Source organism: Acartia tonsa, chromosome 2 (genome assembly GCF_053477335.1).
Source record: "Acartia tonsa isolate MP-2025a chromosome 2, ASM5347733v1, whole genome shotgun sequence".
Classification (NCBI taxonomy): Eukaryota; Metazoa; Arthropoda; class Copepoda; order Calanoida; family Acartiidae; genus Acartia; species Acartia tonsa.
The window spans coordinates 5,368,447-5,382,846 of record NC_137261.1 but is presented as its reverse complement, the minus strand read 5'-3'; the positions used below and the strand labels follow the sequence as shown (position 1 = coordinate 5,382,846).

At 31.5% G+C, this 14,400-nt stretch overlaps 1 protein-coding gene across 38 annotated transcripts in view; it reads right to left on the bottom strand.

The window, feature by feature from the left end:
- Window positions 1-14,400, bottom strand: part of LOC145334709 (tropomyosin Mac r 1.0101) — a 55,691-nt gene that overhangs the window by 1,986 nt on the left and 39,305 nt on the right. For 10 of the 38 annotated variants that reach the window (XR_013884916.1, XR_013884920.1, XR_013884915.1 and 7 more), the window contains 5 exons: window positions 11,916-12,049; window positions 11,233-11,350; window positions 7,051-7,197; window positions 3,041-3,103; window positions 1,655-1,724 (listed from right to left, as the gene is read on the bottom strand). Coding sequence is in view for 23 of the 38 variants with exons in the window: in XM_080180319.1 (XP_080036445.1) it covers window positions 1,655-1,724; window positions 3,041-3,103; window positions 7,051-7,197; window positions 11,233-11,350; window positions 11,916-12,049 (532 nt within the window). In the remaining 15 variants the exon portion in view is untranslated. Of the gene's footprint in view, window positions 1-1,256; window positions 1,284-1,654; window positions 1,725-3,040; window positions 3,104-3,351; window positions 3,415-7,050; window positions 7,198-8,099; window positions 8,218-11,232; window positions 11,351-11,915; window positions 12,050-14,400 lie in introns of all 38 variants that reach the window. The other 28 variants (XR_013884935.1, XR_013884934.1, XR_013885016.1 and 25 more) reach the window with 5 other exon arrangements.

The window sequence follows — 14,400 nt, the reverse complement described above, 5'->3', positions numbered from 1 at the left end:
ATCAACACTCAAAAAAAGCAAACAGGGAATGGGGATAAGGGATGCAGGTTAGAAGGTTTTAATTTAAAAAAAAAACAGGATTTATTTAAAATTCTTTCATTTAAGAAAAGGGGGTTGGGGGGGGGGGGGGGATAAGAATCTCGTAATCCATATGTAGTGTATTTAAAAACATCCTAGAAAACTTACATTTGTTATTGAACTTTTTAGGAGCCTAATTGATAAAACAACTTAGCATATTTTGAAATAGGAAGGAGAAAATATAATATATCTATAGACAGCATGAAATGTCTTATTTGGGCTTTTACATGTTTCTAGGAAGCTATTAATAAAAAAGTAACCTTTACCGGATTTTTATAAATCTACTTTAGTCCTGGAATACGAGATTCATACTAAAAAGGAACTCAAGACAAAAAGTAAGGGTAGGTATATGGAATAGGGTTAGGATTTTTTTATGTACAATATATTACTAATATGAAAAGGTTTCACTTTAAGAAACTTTACTATATTAATAATATGGTTTAAAAGGATTAAGGGGGTGGGGGTGGAAGTTCTGACACATTTGCGTAAGCCTGGTATATAGGCTTTATCTTTGGACTGAAAGGATAGGTTATTAGGGATAAAATCATTCTTATATGATGAATTTTCCCAAATTGTAAGATTTTTTGGATAGGCCTCCAGGTTCCGGAGCTCCAGGCCTCAAGGTGGTCTGTGTACAGGTAAAAATGAAAAAAAATTTTTTTTGAAGAGTTAGAAGTCAACTTATGAAACAAAATATGCATGTTTTTTCTTCAAATATGTGAAAAACATTCAAAAAGATGCATATATTGTTTTATAAGTTGACCTCTAACTCTAAAATTTTTTTTTTTTCATTTTTACCTGTACAGAGACCACCTGGAGGCCTGGAGCTCCGGAACCTGGAGGCCTATCCAAAATATCTTACAATTTGGGAAAATTCATCATATAAGAATGATTTTATTCTTAATAACCTATCCTCTCAGTCCAAAGATAAAGCCTATATACCAGGTTTACGCAAATTGTCAGAACCCCCCCTCCCCTTAATGAAAATAACTAAATAATAAAATGTTGAAAAAGTCATAAATTTTCAAAAAAAATAACATTAACTTTTACATAAATAATGCATCTTAATTGTGTGTGGTGTGTGTGTGTTTAAAGAAATAAAAGAAAATAAAAAATCTAGCTAAAAATAAAAATAACTAAGACTAGAATTATAATAAATACATGGAAACATTGCTTACTTTACCCTCTTATCCTAGCTAGGATTTCTGTTTTAGCGTGTAAATAAAGTCAAAAAAATATATTGTTAGTAAAAATCACTTTCTAAATAAAACATGAATGCTATTCACACAGGTAAAAAATATAATAAACTAATTTTTTGATTTCATAGCATTTGCTTTGAAATTAATTATTTAATGAATTAAAGAATCAACATTTAACAAATTATTGAGTCAAATATCCTTTTAAAAATTGGTTTATGAAGAAGACTTTCCTAAAATATGACCAGGGAGTTATTTCACCATAATATTGAAAATAAAATGAAGTATGTTTTAGCAGTGTATTTAAATATTTCAAGTTGTTCTTAATAAAATGACTAAATTTAAGAAAAGTCTACTTTATTGTTAGTATAAATGTTTACCTTCTAGCCTGTCGACCTCCTTCTGCAGTTTCTGCACAGATCTCTCTGCAAATTCAGCTCTAGCCTCAGCCTGATTTAAAAGAAGACAATTAAATGAAAATAAAACATTTTATTTGCTTTTGCTGCTAAACTAATTAAAATTGGGGTAGGAAGAGTGTTAAGATATCTCGTAGTCTTGCAAGTTTTTAAAAATAAAATTTTTAAGTGATTTTTATAGTTAAAATATTGGTACATCGGTATTATAGCCAAAGAGGACTATCCACGAACCAGAGCAAGTGATTCTAAGCATCTTCCAGCATTGACTTATAGTATTTTTTTAGTGAATATACTAGGTTTATGTTTAATATTTGCTTTGTCGACTAAAAAGTTAGGTTTCACCATGGTTTTATATGAAAAAAAAACCTTTGAAATGTAAAGCAATTTTAAAAGCAATATCATTGAATGCTTTGTGTTGAGTTCAAAGGACTAAGTAAAATAACACTGCAGAAAAGCATCAAATGTTGTAAATTGCAAAAGTACATTAATTAAACTGTTTACAAATTATCAACCCTTTTTCTAAATATACATTTTTAATCACAATAATTTATTTAGTGTCAAAGCTTTTAAACAACAGTTTGAACTCATCAAAACATTAGATATTGCACCAAACAATGCTTAACATTTCAAAGTTTTTAGTCGATAAAGCAAATATTAAACATAAACCTAGTATATTCACTAAAAAATACTATGGTTCAATGCTGGAAGATGTTTAGAATCACTTGCTCTTGTTCGTGGATAGTCCTCTTTCATGTTGTTAAATTTGGACCTCTAGGTCGACTAATTAGTCTGAAAGTCGAAAACCTACCTTAATTTTGAATAATATTTAAAACGATAATCAATATATTGTTAAAAATGTTAACAATTAATGTTAAAAAATAAACACTTAAAAGTAACACGTTAGTGTAAACTAAAATCTAAGATTGTCAAGTTATTTTTGTTAAAATTCACGCCTCCTACCTTTCATTTCCAAGATTTTCCTTATCTTTACGGAATAAAACCAGTTAAAATTGTGCTTATCTATCTTTTATGATCACATAATATTCGTAATCTGACTTTTCTTATCTCTTATAATTAAATGTTTAAATTTTGCATGATGAAATCTATTTAAAGGGAGTATGAACAAACGAGAATAGGTTGCGTTTAACCCCCCCGAATAAAAAATAAGTGATTTTTTTTATGAAAATACTAGGCTTCTATTATGGAGTTGCCGCTATAAACCATCAAATAATGAAAATACGTATTACATTTATTTATTAGAAACCTAATATTTTCACAAAAAAATACCTCGAGGCGCTTTGAATACCTATTCTCGTTTGGGAATTAAATGTAAAATGAAATGAATTATACCTCCTTGCACTTAGCTGTAGTGTTTCTCAACTGTTCAGAAAAGGTCTCTTCCTTCTTTGAAGCCTAGAAGCACACCAAACAAATATAACACAAGTTAGGTTAGGTTAAGTAAGACGGGGGTTAGTCTAAAAATCTAGCAATCAAAATCAGTATCTGAAAATAAAATTAATTTACACTAAGAGTTAGTTGTTATTGTTGAACACACATTACTTCCTGGTATGGCTGACCTGGCGGCCATAACTGTCCTAAATGGCCAGGTATAGACCTGGTAGGGGGTAACAGTCATGCCATTGCAGGCAAGACATGTCTACCTGTTTCAACTTGGTGGTCAGGGTCTTAATTTGTTCCTTATATGACTCCTCTCTTTGGTTAGCCTACATATTTAGTTATTGAAATATTGCATAAACAAAAATATGGATAGGTCAAGAGTATATAAAATCCTGTACAAATATTGGAATTGTAGAAAAGAGAATCATAAAAAAGCTGTGATATAATACCACCTAAAGGAACAATGCTTTTGGTTAAAAAAAATTAAGTGATTTTTCATTTTCAATTAAGAAAAACGGAACGCCATAATTCTAAAAGAAACCATTAAGAACGCTTCTTCAACCGGTAGTGTGACATATAACTGTCTTGCCACTAACAACATCATCATATACATACATACCAACAACTCTTTACTTCAACAACAACAAAACATAACCTTGAAAGCCAGGGGGACTATCTGTCTATCTGCATCTGTCTATCTGCATCTATCTATCTATCCTTAGCATAGCACTAAAAACCCATCCCCTGTGTGGAATGAGCATGAGTTTAAATTGTGGTCAAGTAAAAAGGTGAGATATTTATCTCAGAAACTGAAGGAGGTGCTTAACACACAGTCAAGGCAATAACAGAGTTTAGCCTAGACCAAAGAGATTAAGTGTAAATCCGTCTCTTTTATAGTTAGGGTACGTAATAGTTTTAATATAAAGATAAAACTATGATAAATGATGATTCAATGAAATTATAAACCTAATGTATATAAGATCCAAGAATCGAGGAAAGGAATTAAACCTCTCTTTTTTAGACATAATTATGTCATTGCCCACACTAGAACATTCCAGAAAGGTGAGTCAGTTTTTATTTCACTGAACTGTCCACGGGCCGTGTTACATGATCAGTTCAGGGGGGGGGGGGGGGGTATAATTGCGTGAAAATATTTTAGGGGTAGCACTTTAGTATAGCGATAAACCCCTTTATCTTTTTGCTTTTGAGAATTATTTGCAGTTGTGTAAAACGCTAGAGCTTGCGGAATTTTAGGTACATACATACACACTATGTGCCCAGAATTCCAAAATAAAACAAAAACTCATAATTCTGTTAATTTTGCTTCAAATTGGGTAAAATCTTTTGGGTTGGGTCACTATTTACCCCAAGTTTTGATATCTTTAAAAAAAACGGCGGCAAGATCGCCGCTCCCGCCGTTAACCGCCATTTTCCGCCGGCAAAAAAATAACATTATCTTAAATTATTCCAAATTGCCTAATTCGGCGAGAAATGCAAAAAAAAAATTTTGGCGGCGGTGGCTGTAAACGGCGGGCCCGCCGTCGTTTTTTTCAAAGATACCAAAAATTGGGGTGATTAGTGACATCCTAAAACGATGAGTCTCAAATGATTCCAAATTGCCTAATTCAGCGAGAAATACAATAAAAAAATTTTTTGGTTGTGGTGGAAAACGGTCGTGAACGGCGGTTCCGCCCTGGTTTTTGTTTAAGATACCAAAACTTGGGGTGATTGGTGACACAACCCAAAATATTTTACCCAATTATCTCTAAAACTAAGGGAGTAGCGCCCAAAATAAAATTGCTGGTATGTAGTGTTTCAAGTCACCACATTTTAACTCCCCCCCCCCATAAATAAATTATCAATTAAATACTTATATATCAATTGATTTGTTTCAGGGAGGGAGGGGACATTGAGCTGTTTATTGTGACTAGTCCCCAAAGCTTTATAATAACGTTTTATTATCCATTGGTTTAACGACTTTAGGGGCTTTTACTGAATTTTAATTGTTTTGTCCAAACGTTTAAACCACTAATTGTAATCTACAGAAGGGGTAATTTTGTGTATCATAGTTTGATAAGCTCATCAATTTATCGGCCATTAACTTATCCCTTTAGATCTCTGGGTTTGTTGACATTAATAACTTGAAACAAAGAAACATGTTAATAACATTTTGTAAAATAATTTACTGTAATTTTTTATTAAAAAATTGATCTGTTATTGCTGCGCTACTTATAGACAAAACAATCCTTGTTTTAAAAATAAAAGCGAATACATCACAAATCACCCCAAAAGCACTAAAAACTTTAATCCAAAGGCCTTGCAATCAAAGGATTGATTGTCTGCAATAGGGCCTTTATCAGGAAGGAATGGGACATTGGGCTGTTGATCACTCTAGTCTCCAAAGTTTTATAATAACATTTTCTTGTTTGTTTTTTAAGTGGAGTGTCTTAACTTTTCAACCACTAATTGTAATTTACAAAAAAGGTAAGTTTGTGTATCATTATTGGTAATGTACCTTAATTTATCGGCCATTGTCTTATCCTTTTAGATACCTAGGCCTTCATACTCATAGGCTCTATGTATGTATAATATACATTTATTAACAAATTGGTTTAAATCTTTTAGTTTCTTTAGAGCGTGTATATGGAGTGGAATAGGTTTTAGTTTTATCAAATTGAAACATTTAAGATGATATTCATTTGATTTAAAAACAATGTTAATTGATTAGAAGCAACAGGTTCGATAACATAGCTTAAATAAATATTCCTAGGGGTGTGCATGGGGGGTCTCCCCCCCACCCTCCAGGGGTGGGGGGGGGGAGGGGCAAGGATATCCTTTAGAGACTTTAAGCAATAAGAATAAGGGATTGTATAAAAAAAATTGCATCGGGAACTATAAATATCATGATAAGTTATTTCAATTAGTCTTTATTATGTAAAAATTGCTATAAAATGGGTCCGACCGCACCTACAAAAATACGAAAAAAAAATTTCAGCTAACGAGGCCGCCAGTGAAACCAACGGGATTCATTCACTGAGTGCCTTGGTTAAACATGTGTAAAGGTCTGATATGCGGCCTCGTTAGCTGAAAAAAGATCAAACTATTTGAAGTTGAGAGTATCATGACAAAATATTATAATTCCTGCCTCTTTAGGGGGGAATGCTTTGTCATCAATTTTTTCATAAGTTTTAGAAGTAAACGTATAAAAATTAATTTAAAATCGTATAGTATATTCAATAAGCTTTCAATAAAGGTATAATATATTACTGTAGCTCAATTTTTGGTAGTTTGACGATAATTAAAAGTTTGCATATAAAATGTAATTTCAATAGTCAGGCTTTATTACAAAATCCTAAATATCTAGGTAGGCTACTTCTAAAGGCTGTAAAATCATAAGTAATTGATATTTTCACCTCTTGCTTTGGGAATCCTTCTCAAATATGACAAAGATTAGCCTTAAACTATAAAAATGGTCAATATCCAAAATTGCATTTTTTGGAATCTTCGAGTTTTTGCAATGCCTGGGCACATAGTGATACATTCCTTATCTTAACTTTAGGTGTTAATTATCTAAATGATTAATTTTATGATAATGTACAATTAGAAGACCTTTAGCTAATCAAATAATTAGACAAAAATAGATTAAAGCCTAACATTTAAATAATTTAACCATTTCAAGCAATTTTAGGGACAAAGATACCTACAAAAATTTGGTTATCATCAATCTAAAGAAATAGTTTTCATAAAAGCTTAGACAGTTTTCCACGGATAGTAACATGTCAAACTGAAATTTTGCTGGCACCGAGTTGGTTAATGATCGGGCTAACAAAACAGGGATTGATACTATTCTTTTATTGTTACTCATTGGTATGGCTTAGAACCGGGTTAAATCCAGCGGAAATGAAACGGATTCGCAGCCATACTCGAAATTTAGTTATTTATGTTAAGAAAAAAAACTTTACCTTCTCCTCTGAGACCTCGAGAGACTTGAGGTTGTTACCGACAACTCTCAACTCCTCCTCGAGCTCAACAATCTTGGACTCTCCGGTCTCGGCTCTCTCCTCGGCCCTCTCGAGGTCAGCCTCAACCATGGCGAGCTTGCGGGCAACCTAACAAATAATATGAATATTAGTAAATTGAAATGAAACCCCAAATACTTTTTTCATAATAGGAAAAATTATTTAGCCCCAAAATTCGCAATCTGGCCATTTTAAGTTTTACTAAATAACATTTTTAAATAATCAAACTTATGAAAAATATTGACGACGCTATTTTGCATAATAAAGTAATTTTATTTTTAAAAAGGAATTTTCAAATTTGAATAAGACTATAACCAAAATATTAGGGCATCATTATAAATCCATTATCAATATTGCCGAATTCTAAAATCATGGATGTGTGATATTGTATATATGTAAGTTGAAAATAGTAAAATAATATGTAAATTGAGTGGTAATAAGAAACAGCCGTAGATCTTTCAAAATCTGCTACATTGAGAATTATAATATTACCATTTATTTACCAAATTGATATTAGGCTGCTTTTTATTAACACTTATTTTTTACTAACAAATGCTAAAACTAATGTGAAGAAATAAACTTTTAGATGCATGCATGAAAAGTTTTTGGTTATCTAACTACAGATAGAAAGGAAGAAATTATGATAAAACAAGCAAAATTAGATTTTTTAAATGTTAATATAAATTGAAACTATTATAATTGATAAGTAGTATTACAAGAAAACATCGGTCTCTAAATCTAAAACAAATAAGATTAGTATATTATAATAGAAATCAAATAAAATCAATGAAAGAAATGTTATTTTTTTTAAAGGTAAATATTAATTAAACTAAAATTATTTTTCTAAAATTGCGCCATTCTCAGGTATAAAAATGCGTTAAATAAAAATAGCGCCAGAATTGGAAGAGATGTTAATTCAAAATGGCGGCTGAAAAGTATAAAAACATGTTATCAGAAGTACATCACACACACTCTGGGTGTACTCAGCTGACCTCATCGTACTTCCTATCAGCCTCCTCAGCGAGGAACCTGGCCTCCTTCAGCTGGTTCTCCAGGGCCTCCATCCTCTCCTCGTCGGAGAGGGATCTGTTCTCCAACACCTTTCTCATACTGAAAACAATTGGCGGGTAAATTAGGATCTTAATTGTAGTTACAATCCTTTTTCTTCTCCTCTTTGACTGCTACCTAAAACTTTCCCAATCAAACATGCGAAACAAGAAACTACATGCAAATTAAAAGCTATTATAAAACACAAACAATATAAAGGAAATACCAAATATTTATAATTTCTACTCTACCTTCATCAGAACTAAAAATGAATAATATTTGGTTCGTCATTTCTTTCCATTTAAATATGCTAATTAATTTAAATGTAGTCATTTTCCTCAAGAAAGTATCAATAAAACAAGCCAAAGTTTATTTTAGTTTGAAGTGAATTATGCCCTAAGCCTTTAAATCATCTTTATTTGTAACTAATAAATTTAATGCATAATGCTTAAAAAGGCTTTTTAATGAACGCGCAGAAGGAGGGTTTATACAACCTCATCAAATACCCCTTGACAGGGGCGTCCAAGCTTTTTATTTTGGGGGGGGTAAAATTTTTAAAAGGGGGGGGTAATTCGATTTTGGGGGGGGGGTAAAATGGCGCACGAAGCGCGCCGCAAATTTTTTTTACCCCCCCCAAAATTTTTACCCCGGGGGTAAAATTTGCTTGGGTAATTTGTTTGGGGGGGGGGTAAATACCCCCTCCTAAATGGTTGGGGGTGCCTACGGCACCCCCAGGGTAGGGGTAAATTTTAAATGGAGGGGTAATCGCCCCATTACCCCTTCCTTGGACGCCTATGCCCCTTGATAAAACCCTGTGCAAGTCACTATTGCTTGTTGTACTGTACTGTATCATATTTTATTTATCAATTAATCCATCTAAAATTAAATTCTTTCAAACTGTTCACTTGTATAGAGAGAGATGCATAAAAATGTGAGTTGTGCATAATGAAACATGATATTTTAACCATTTAAACTCTTCAATATGGATTACCATCAACAAAACATTGCACACCAAAAAAATCATTTATGTTACAAAGGATGAAATAAAGTGGATGGTAGGGAGAGAGAGGGGGGGGGGAGGGTTGGTAGTTGTAAGAAGTTATGTTACGGTTTTAACCACTTATTTGTCGCCATATTGGCGCCACAAGATAACATTCCGCAAAAAAGCGCACAAAGCGCATTTTTTTCTCATTACATGTACAGATAGATAAAGTTGATTATTTGACCTTAAAGTGACACTACGCATAACTACGCAGTCTTGCAAGTGGCACCAGTAAAATTATAATAAATCTGCGCTTAATTAATGCGTAATTTTAATTTTTAAAGCGTGAAGCAGATATTTTATTCTGTTTGCCTTAGACCTTATGGACATTATAATAATCATGTATATTATATTATATTTATATTCTATTATTTATAATAAATATAAATGTATATATATATGTATATACACAAATAGTCAGACAATTTATAATCCTTGATTTGAATGGTCCCATAAAAGTTGCATATATGCAATGAATATGGTAATATCCATTTCAGTCAAATAAAACCCCGAGTCCCCCCCCCCCCCCATTCCAATAAAATATTGTTTACTTAGGTTTTATATACATTATGATAATTTGATTCAGGAAAATATATCTAGGAATTTTGATAGTATTTTATCCTTTAGCTAAAAACTTCATAACATGTCGAAACAATTGTTATGTAGTTACAAAAACTTTTTAAATGATAATGGGATGAATACTGTTTTGAAAGAACCTGAAACTTTATCTTGATCACGACAAAACAAATGGTCAATTTGTCAAACAACGTGCTTTTATTAAAAACTTTTCTTAATAAAAGTTTTTTCTCTTACTTTTCTTATATAAAACATGTATCAATTCATTAAAAAAGAAATGTCATATTTTTGTTTTATCATTATACATAGGTAGATTTTTTGATTCATTAATCATAAGAAGTTGAAAACCACTAAATAAACTTGAAACTATCTCAAAATTTTACTATTAAAACATAAATAAATCAAAAAAGTTTAATAGAAAGAACCAGAAAATTTTTAAAAGTAGTCAAAGAATTGTTTAATGCTTTGAGGACAAAAATACAAACTTGCAAGTCGTACTTTTGCTCCAAAAAACGTGTACTCCTAACCAGAATGAAGGAATATAAATTACATGCAGTATATAAATGTCCTGTGATAAGACAAACTGTTGATGACAATAACAAATGAATGCCGGGCTTACTAGCTGCTGAGTGTGGATAGGTTACATATTATAAAAGGCATGCAAGCCTAGTTAAACCCGTAATAATAGTCATTTATACAATTTATCATGGATGAAAGGGACAATGAAGGTTAAAAATCCACGGTATAACAAAAAAAGGCAGAATTTCCTTTAGAAGTATAGGAGAAGAACAATTTAACAGTCATTGTCATATCCCTGATTCTCTGTATATACAGACGTACTTTCAATACAGGTGTCATTCATTTTTCTAAGCTTTGGTTGTTAAATTATAATTTTCAATTGCGTAGGAATATTTAGATTTATTACAATTCAATTTTTATTGTTCCAAAGCAAAGAAAAATATTTTTAAGAAGTCAAATTTAACCTATGAAATATTAAAAAGAAAGCCCATAACCAATGGATATAGAATACGTGGATATTGTGAGAGGAGAATTATTGTCCCCAATCTAGATTCCTAATATAGTCCTCAGATACACAGGCTTTAGTTCCTCCATGGCAGGAAAGGGAAAGGGGTAAGTCATAAGGGGAGGGGGTGAGTATAATTATATTTGCCAGCTGGGAGAAGCATTTAAAGAGGGTGTGCGAGAATATCCACTTACTCTATATCAATTATAACCAAATTTGTCCTAATAGGGATAGCTCCATTGAGAACCAATACGTTTATTTGGCCAGATTAGAGATAATTGGATGTGTTTTAAAATACTATAAATTTCCAATTTTAATTACTTTCAGTGGAACTTCCCCTTTAAAATAATAAAGAGTGCTGAAGCATGCAATTAAAATGAGCCACAACCATAATAATAAGAGGACCAGGCAAGCTTATTTATGGGATGTGTCTAACCTCCTCGTATTTCTTATCAGCCTCCTCAGCAATAAGCTTGGCCTGAGCTAGCTGTGCCTCAAGTATGGCAACTCTGTCATCCTCCATATTGCTCTTATTCTCAAGGGCTTTACGAATCCTGGTAAGTACTAGGTTAGTCACACAAAAAAATCATCTTAAGTTTCGATTTTTTAATGGCAAATTATTATGATTTGTTGAAAAAATACAAATCGCATGGAAATAAGTTATAATATGGGCAAACATGTTTTAAACTCTTGGCGGTGAAATGTAAATCAAAATTATTTGCCAAAAAAATAACCAATACTTAATAGGTATTCAAAATGTTTTAGTAAAAAATCAAACGAAATAAAAGTTTGTTATTTCAAAAATCAAATTAAAATGTTATTAGTTAAAACACTGAAATACTGTCAAAATTATAAATTAACTAAATGCTAAGCAGATTTCTTTTTTATCCTGAATTTAAAATCGTCAAAAAATGAAATATAAAATTTTTTAAATAATACTTTACGATTAAAAAATCCTTTAATTTTACGCTAAAATTTTTTAATGTTACTGTAAGAGTACCTATAGGATAATTGGAAACTTTTCAAGAATACGAAAGGGAGACAATATTAAGGATACATCGTAATCCTAGGACAATTTTTCTTACATATTTTTATAGTCAACAAAAACGAATCTCCTACCGTTCAGACTCATCAGCAGCGTGTGAAGCTTCAGCTAACTTCTGAGTAGCAGTAGCGAGTCTCTCCTCGCTTCTCTCCAGATCCTCTTCCAGCAGCTGAATTCTTCTGTTCAAAGCAGCAACCTCGCCTTCAGCCTGAACAATAATATTACAGTTATCTCTTGCAATCATAGCATTTTTTTCAACTATTGGAATTTCTTATTTTTGGTGGATTTTCTTAAAAGTTTTCATGTTTTTAAAATGATTTTTTTGTTCAAGAAACCATTTAAGTTTCATGAAGGAACTTCATATAACAAATGAGAATAAAAGTTTACAGTTCTTTGTGTTATTATAGTAACTACCCATATGATTAAATAACAATTAAGGTTTGGCTTGATTAAAAAGCCAAATATTGTAACCTATGACCCTAAATTTTATATTTTTAAATTTGACACAATACTATTGTCTTTTTTGGACAATCACTTATCACATTCTAATCTATCAAACACTAAACTATAATTCAAAAATCAAAACATATCAATCAATAAAATTAAACTAAAAATTCAAACAACATTAAATCATCAGTGTAAATGACAAGTTTTGTAATTTATTATATGACTGATAAGCAGTTTGTAATCCAATACATTTAATCAATAAATATTAGTTAAAATTCAGAAATTCCAAACGGTTAGTAAAAGTACACAAATTTACCTTTTAAGCCTTCATTTGCTTCATGTGCTTAGAAAAGGGGGGGGGGCGAAAGTGACACTTTTTGAAACCAAAACTAAGAGTCAACAAAGGAACTCAACTAAAAAAAGGGTTACAGGTCTGAGATTTTGCATGGCAGTTGCTTTATAGGGGTACAATATGGAACTGTGAAGAAACGGCGGCGCAACCGCCGAAAACCGCCGTTTCCCGCCGTAATTTTTGTTGCCTTTTCTCGGCGGTTTTCGGCGGTTGCGCCGCCGTTTCTTCACAGTTCCATATTGTACCCCTATAAAGCAACTGCCATGCAAAATGTCAGACCTGTAACTCTTTTTTTAGTTGAGTTCCTTTGACTTTTAGTTTTGGTTTCAAAAAGTGTCACTTTCGCCCCCCCCCTTTAAAAATAATTTTAAGAGTATACTTGTTATACTTGTATGTTGTACATATCATTTATATAAAACTATTTAGGTAACATCTATATCTGGGAAACATCAATTTCAATTCAATGTTAAAATTAGTAATCAAAATTTTAATCAAAGATTTCCCATAAACTTTACATTATATAGTTTACCTTCTTCATGATATGATAAAATTCTCTATGGAAATCATAAAAAATCTTCCAAAATATTTCCCCTGATAGAATGTTCTTGTCTTATGTGTCATGTATGTTATGAAAAGCATAACATAATTTTGATTTGATATCCATATATAAAACATGTATTACATCTATATTGTATGTATATAGTACAAGCCACCAGATATATTTTTATTAACACATTATAAAACAGGGTGTGTAGTACAAATGTTTAATTCTTAAAGTATAAGCTATTTGATGATCTAAAATCTTAATAAAATAAAAACAATGAAAAATTCTAGAAAAAAATAAAATATTATAATTGTAACTTTTTTGTTTATACTTATATCGAGAAAAGGTGAACTATATTTACCACCCTGTAGGTTGGATGATGTTAAAATTACATAAAATTACTCGCTGTTACAATTTTCTTGCTGTGGTTTAGGGGATTTCTCAAACAAACGTTCACACACTCACACCCACACACACACACACACCTACAGTTTCATATGATGCAATTACAAAATTATTAGCTCAAGGAAATTTACTTTTTATAATTAAACATTACTTACATATATCTTAAATCCTTTTTCAATTTCGAAATATCTTAAATCCTCATTAGAATACCAATGTCAGATAAGACAATATTTACTTAGTTTTAATAAATATATCATCGTTTATATGGAAGTTATCGTTCTTGTGAAAAAGGTTAAATTTTAAATGACCTAGATCAAAATAATTATCCTTTATGACAAATGTGTTTTAGATTATTATATTATATTTTTAAAATTTACAGGGAAAAAAAAAGACAGTGACATTTATAGAAATCTACAGACCTGCATTCTTTTTATATTACCAGCTGAAAATAATTTCAAACCAAACAATAAGGGAGTGTGTGGGGGGGGGGGGAGTAGATACTTTTTCGTTTTCATTAAATTGTCCTATCCCTAGAAACCTGAAAACAAGTTTTATTTTATAAGCAAGCATATATATGTTTAATCACACAAAGTAATGTAAACATTATATACTGCCTTTCTATAATATATTATAACAGTTCAAATTTTCTGTGTGTGTGTGTGTGTGTGTGTAGCCACAGCTCCTCTGTTTTTCTCCTGATAAAGTGCGTTGTCAAGTTCCATCCAATTTTAAGAAGTTTGCGACTTTTGCGGGTTTTTTCCAGAGGTCAATTGGGGTAAGGTTTGTAGGTTTTGCAGGACAATTGAAAAGG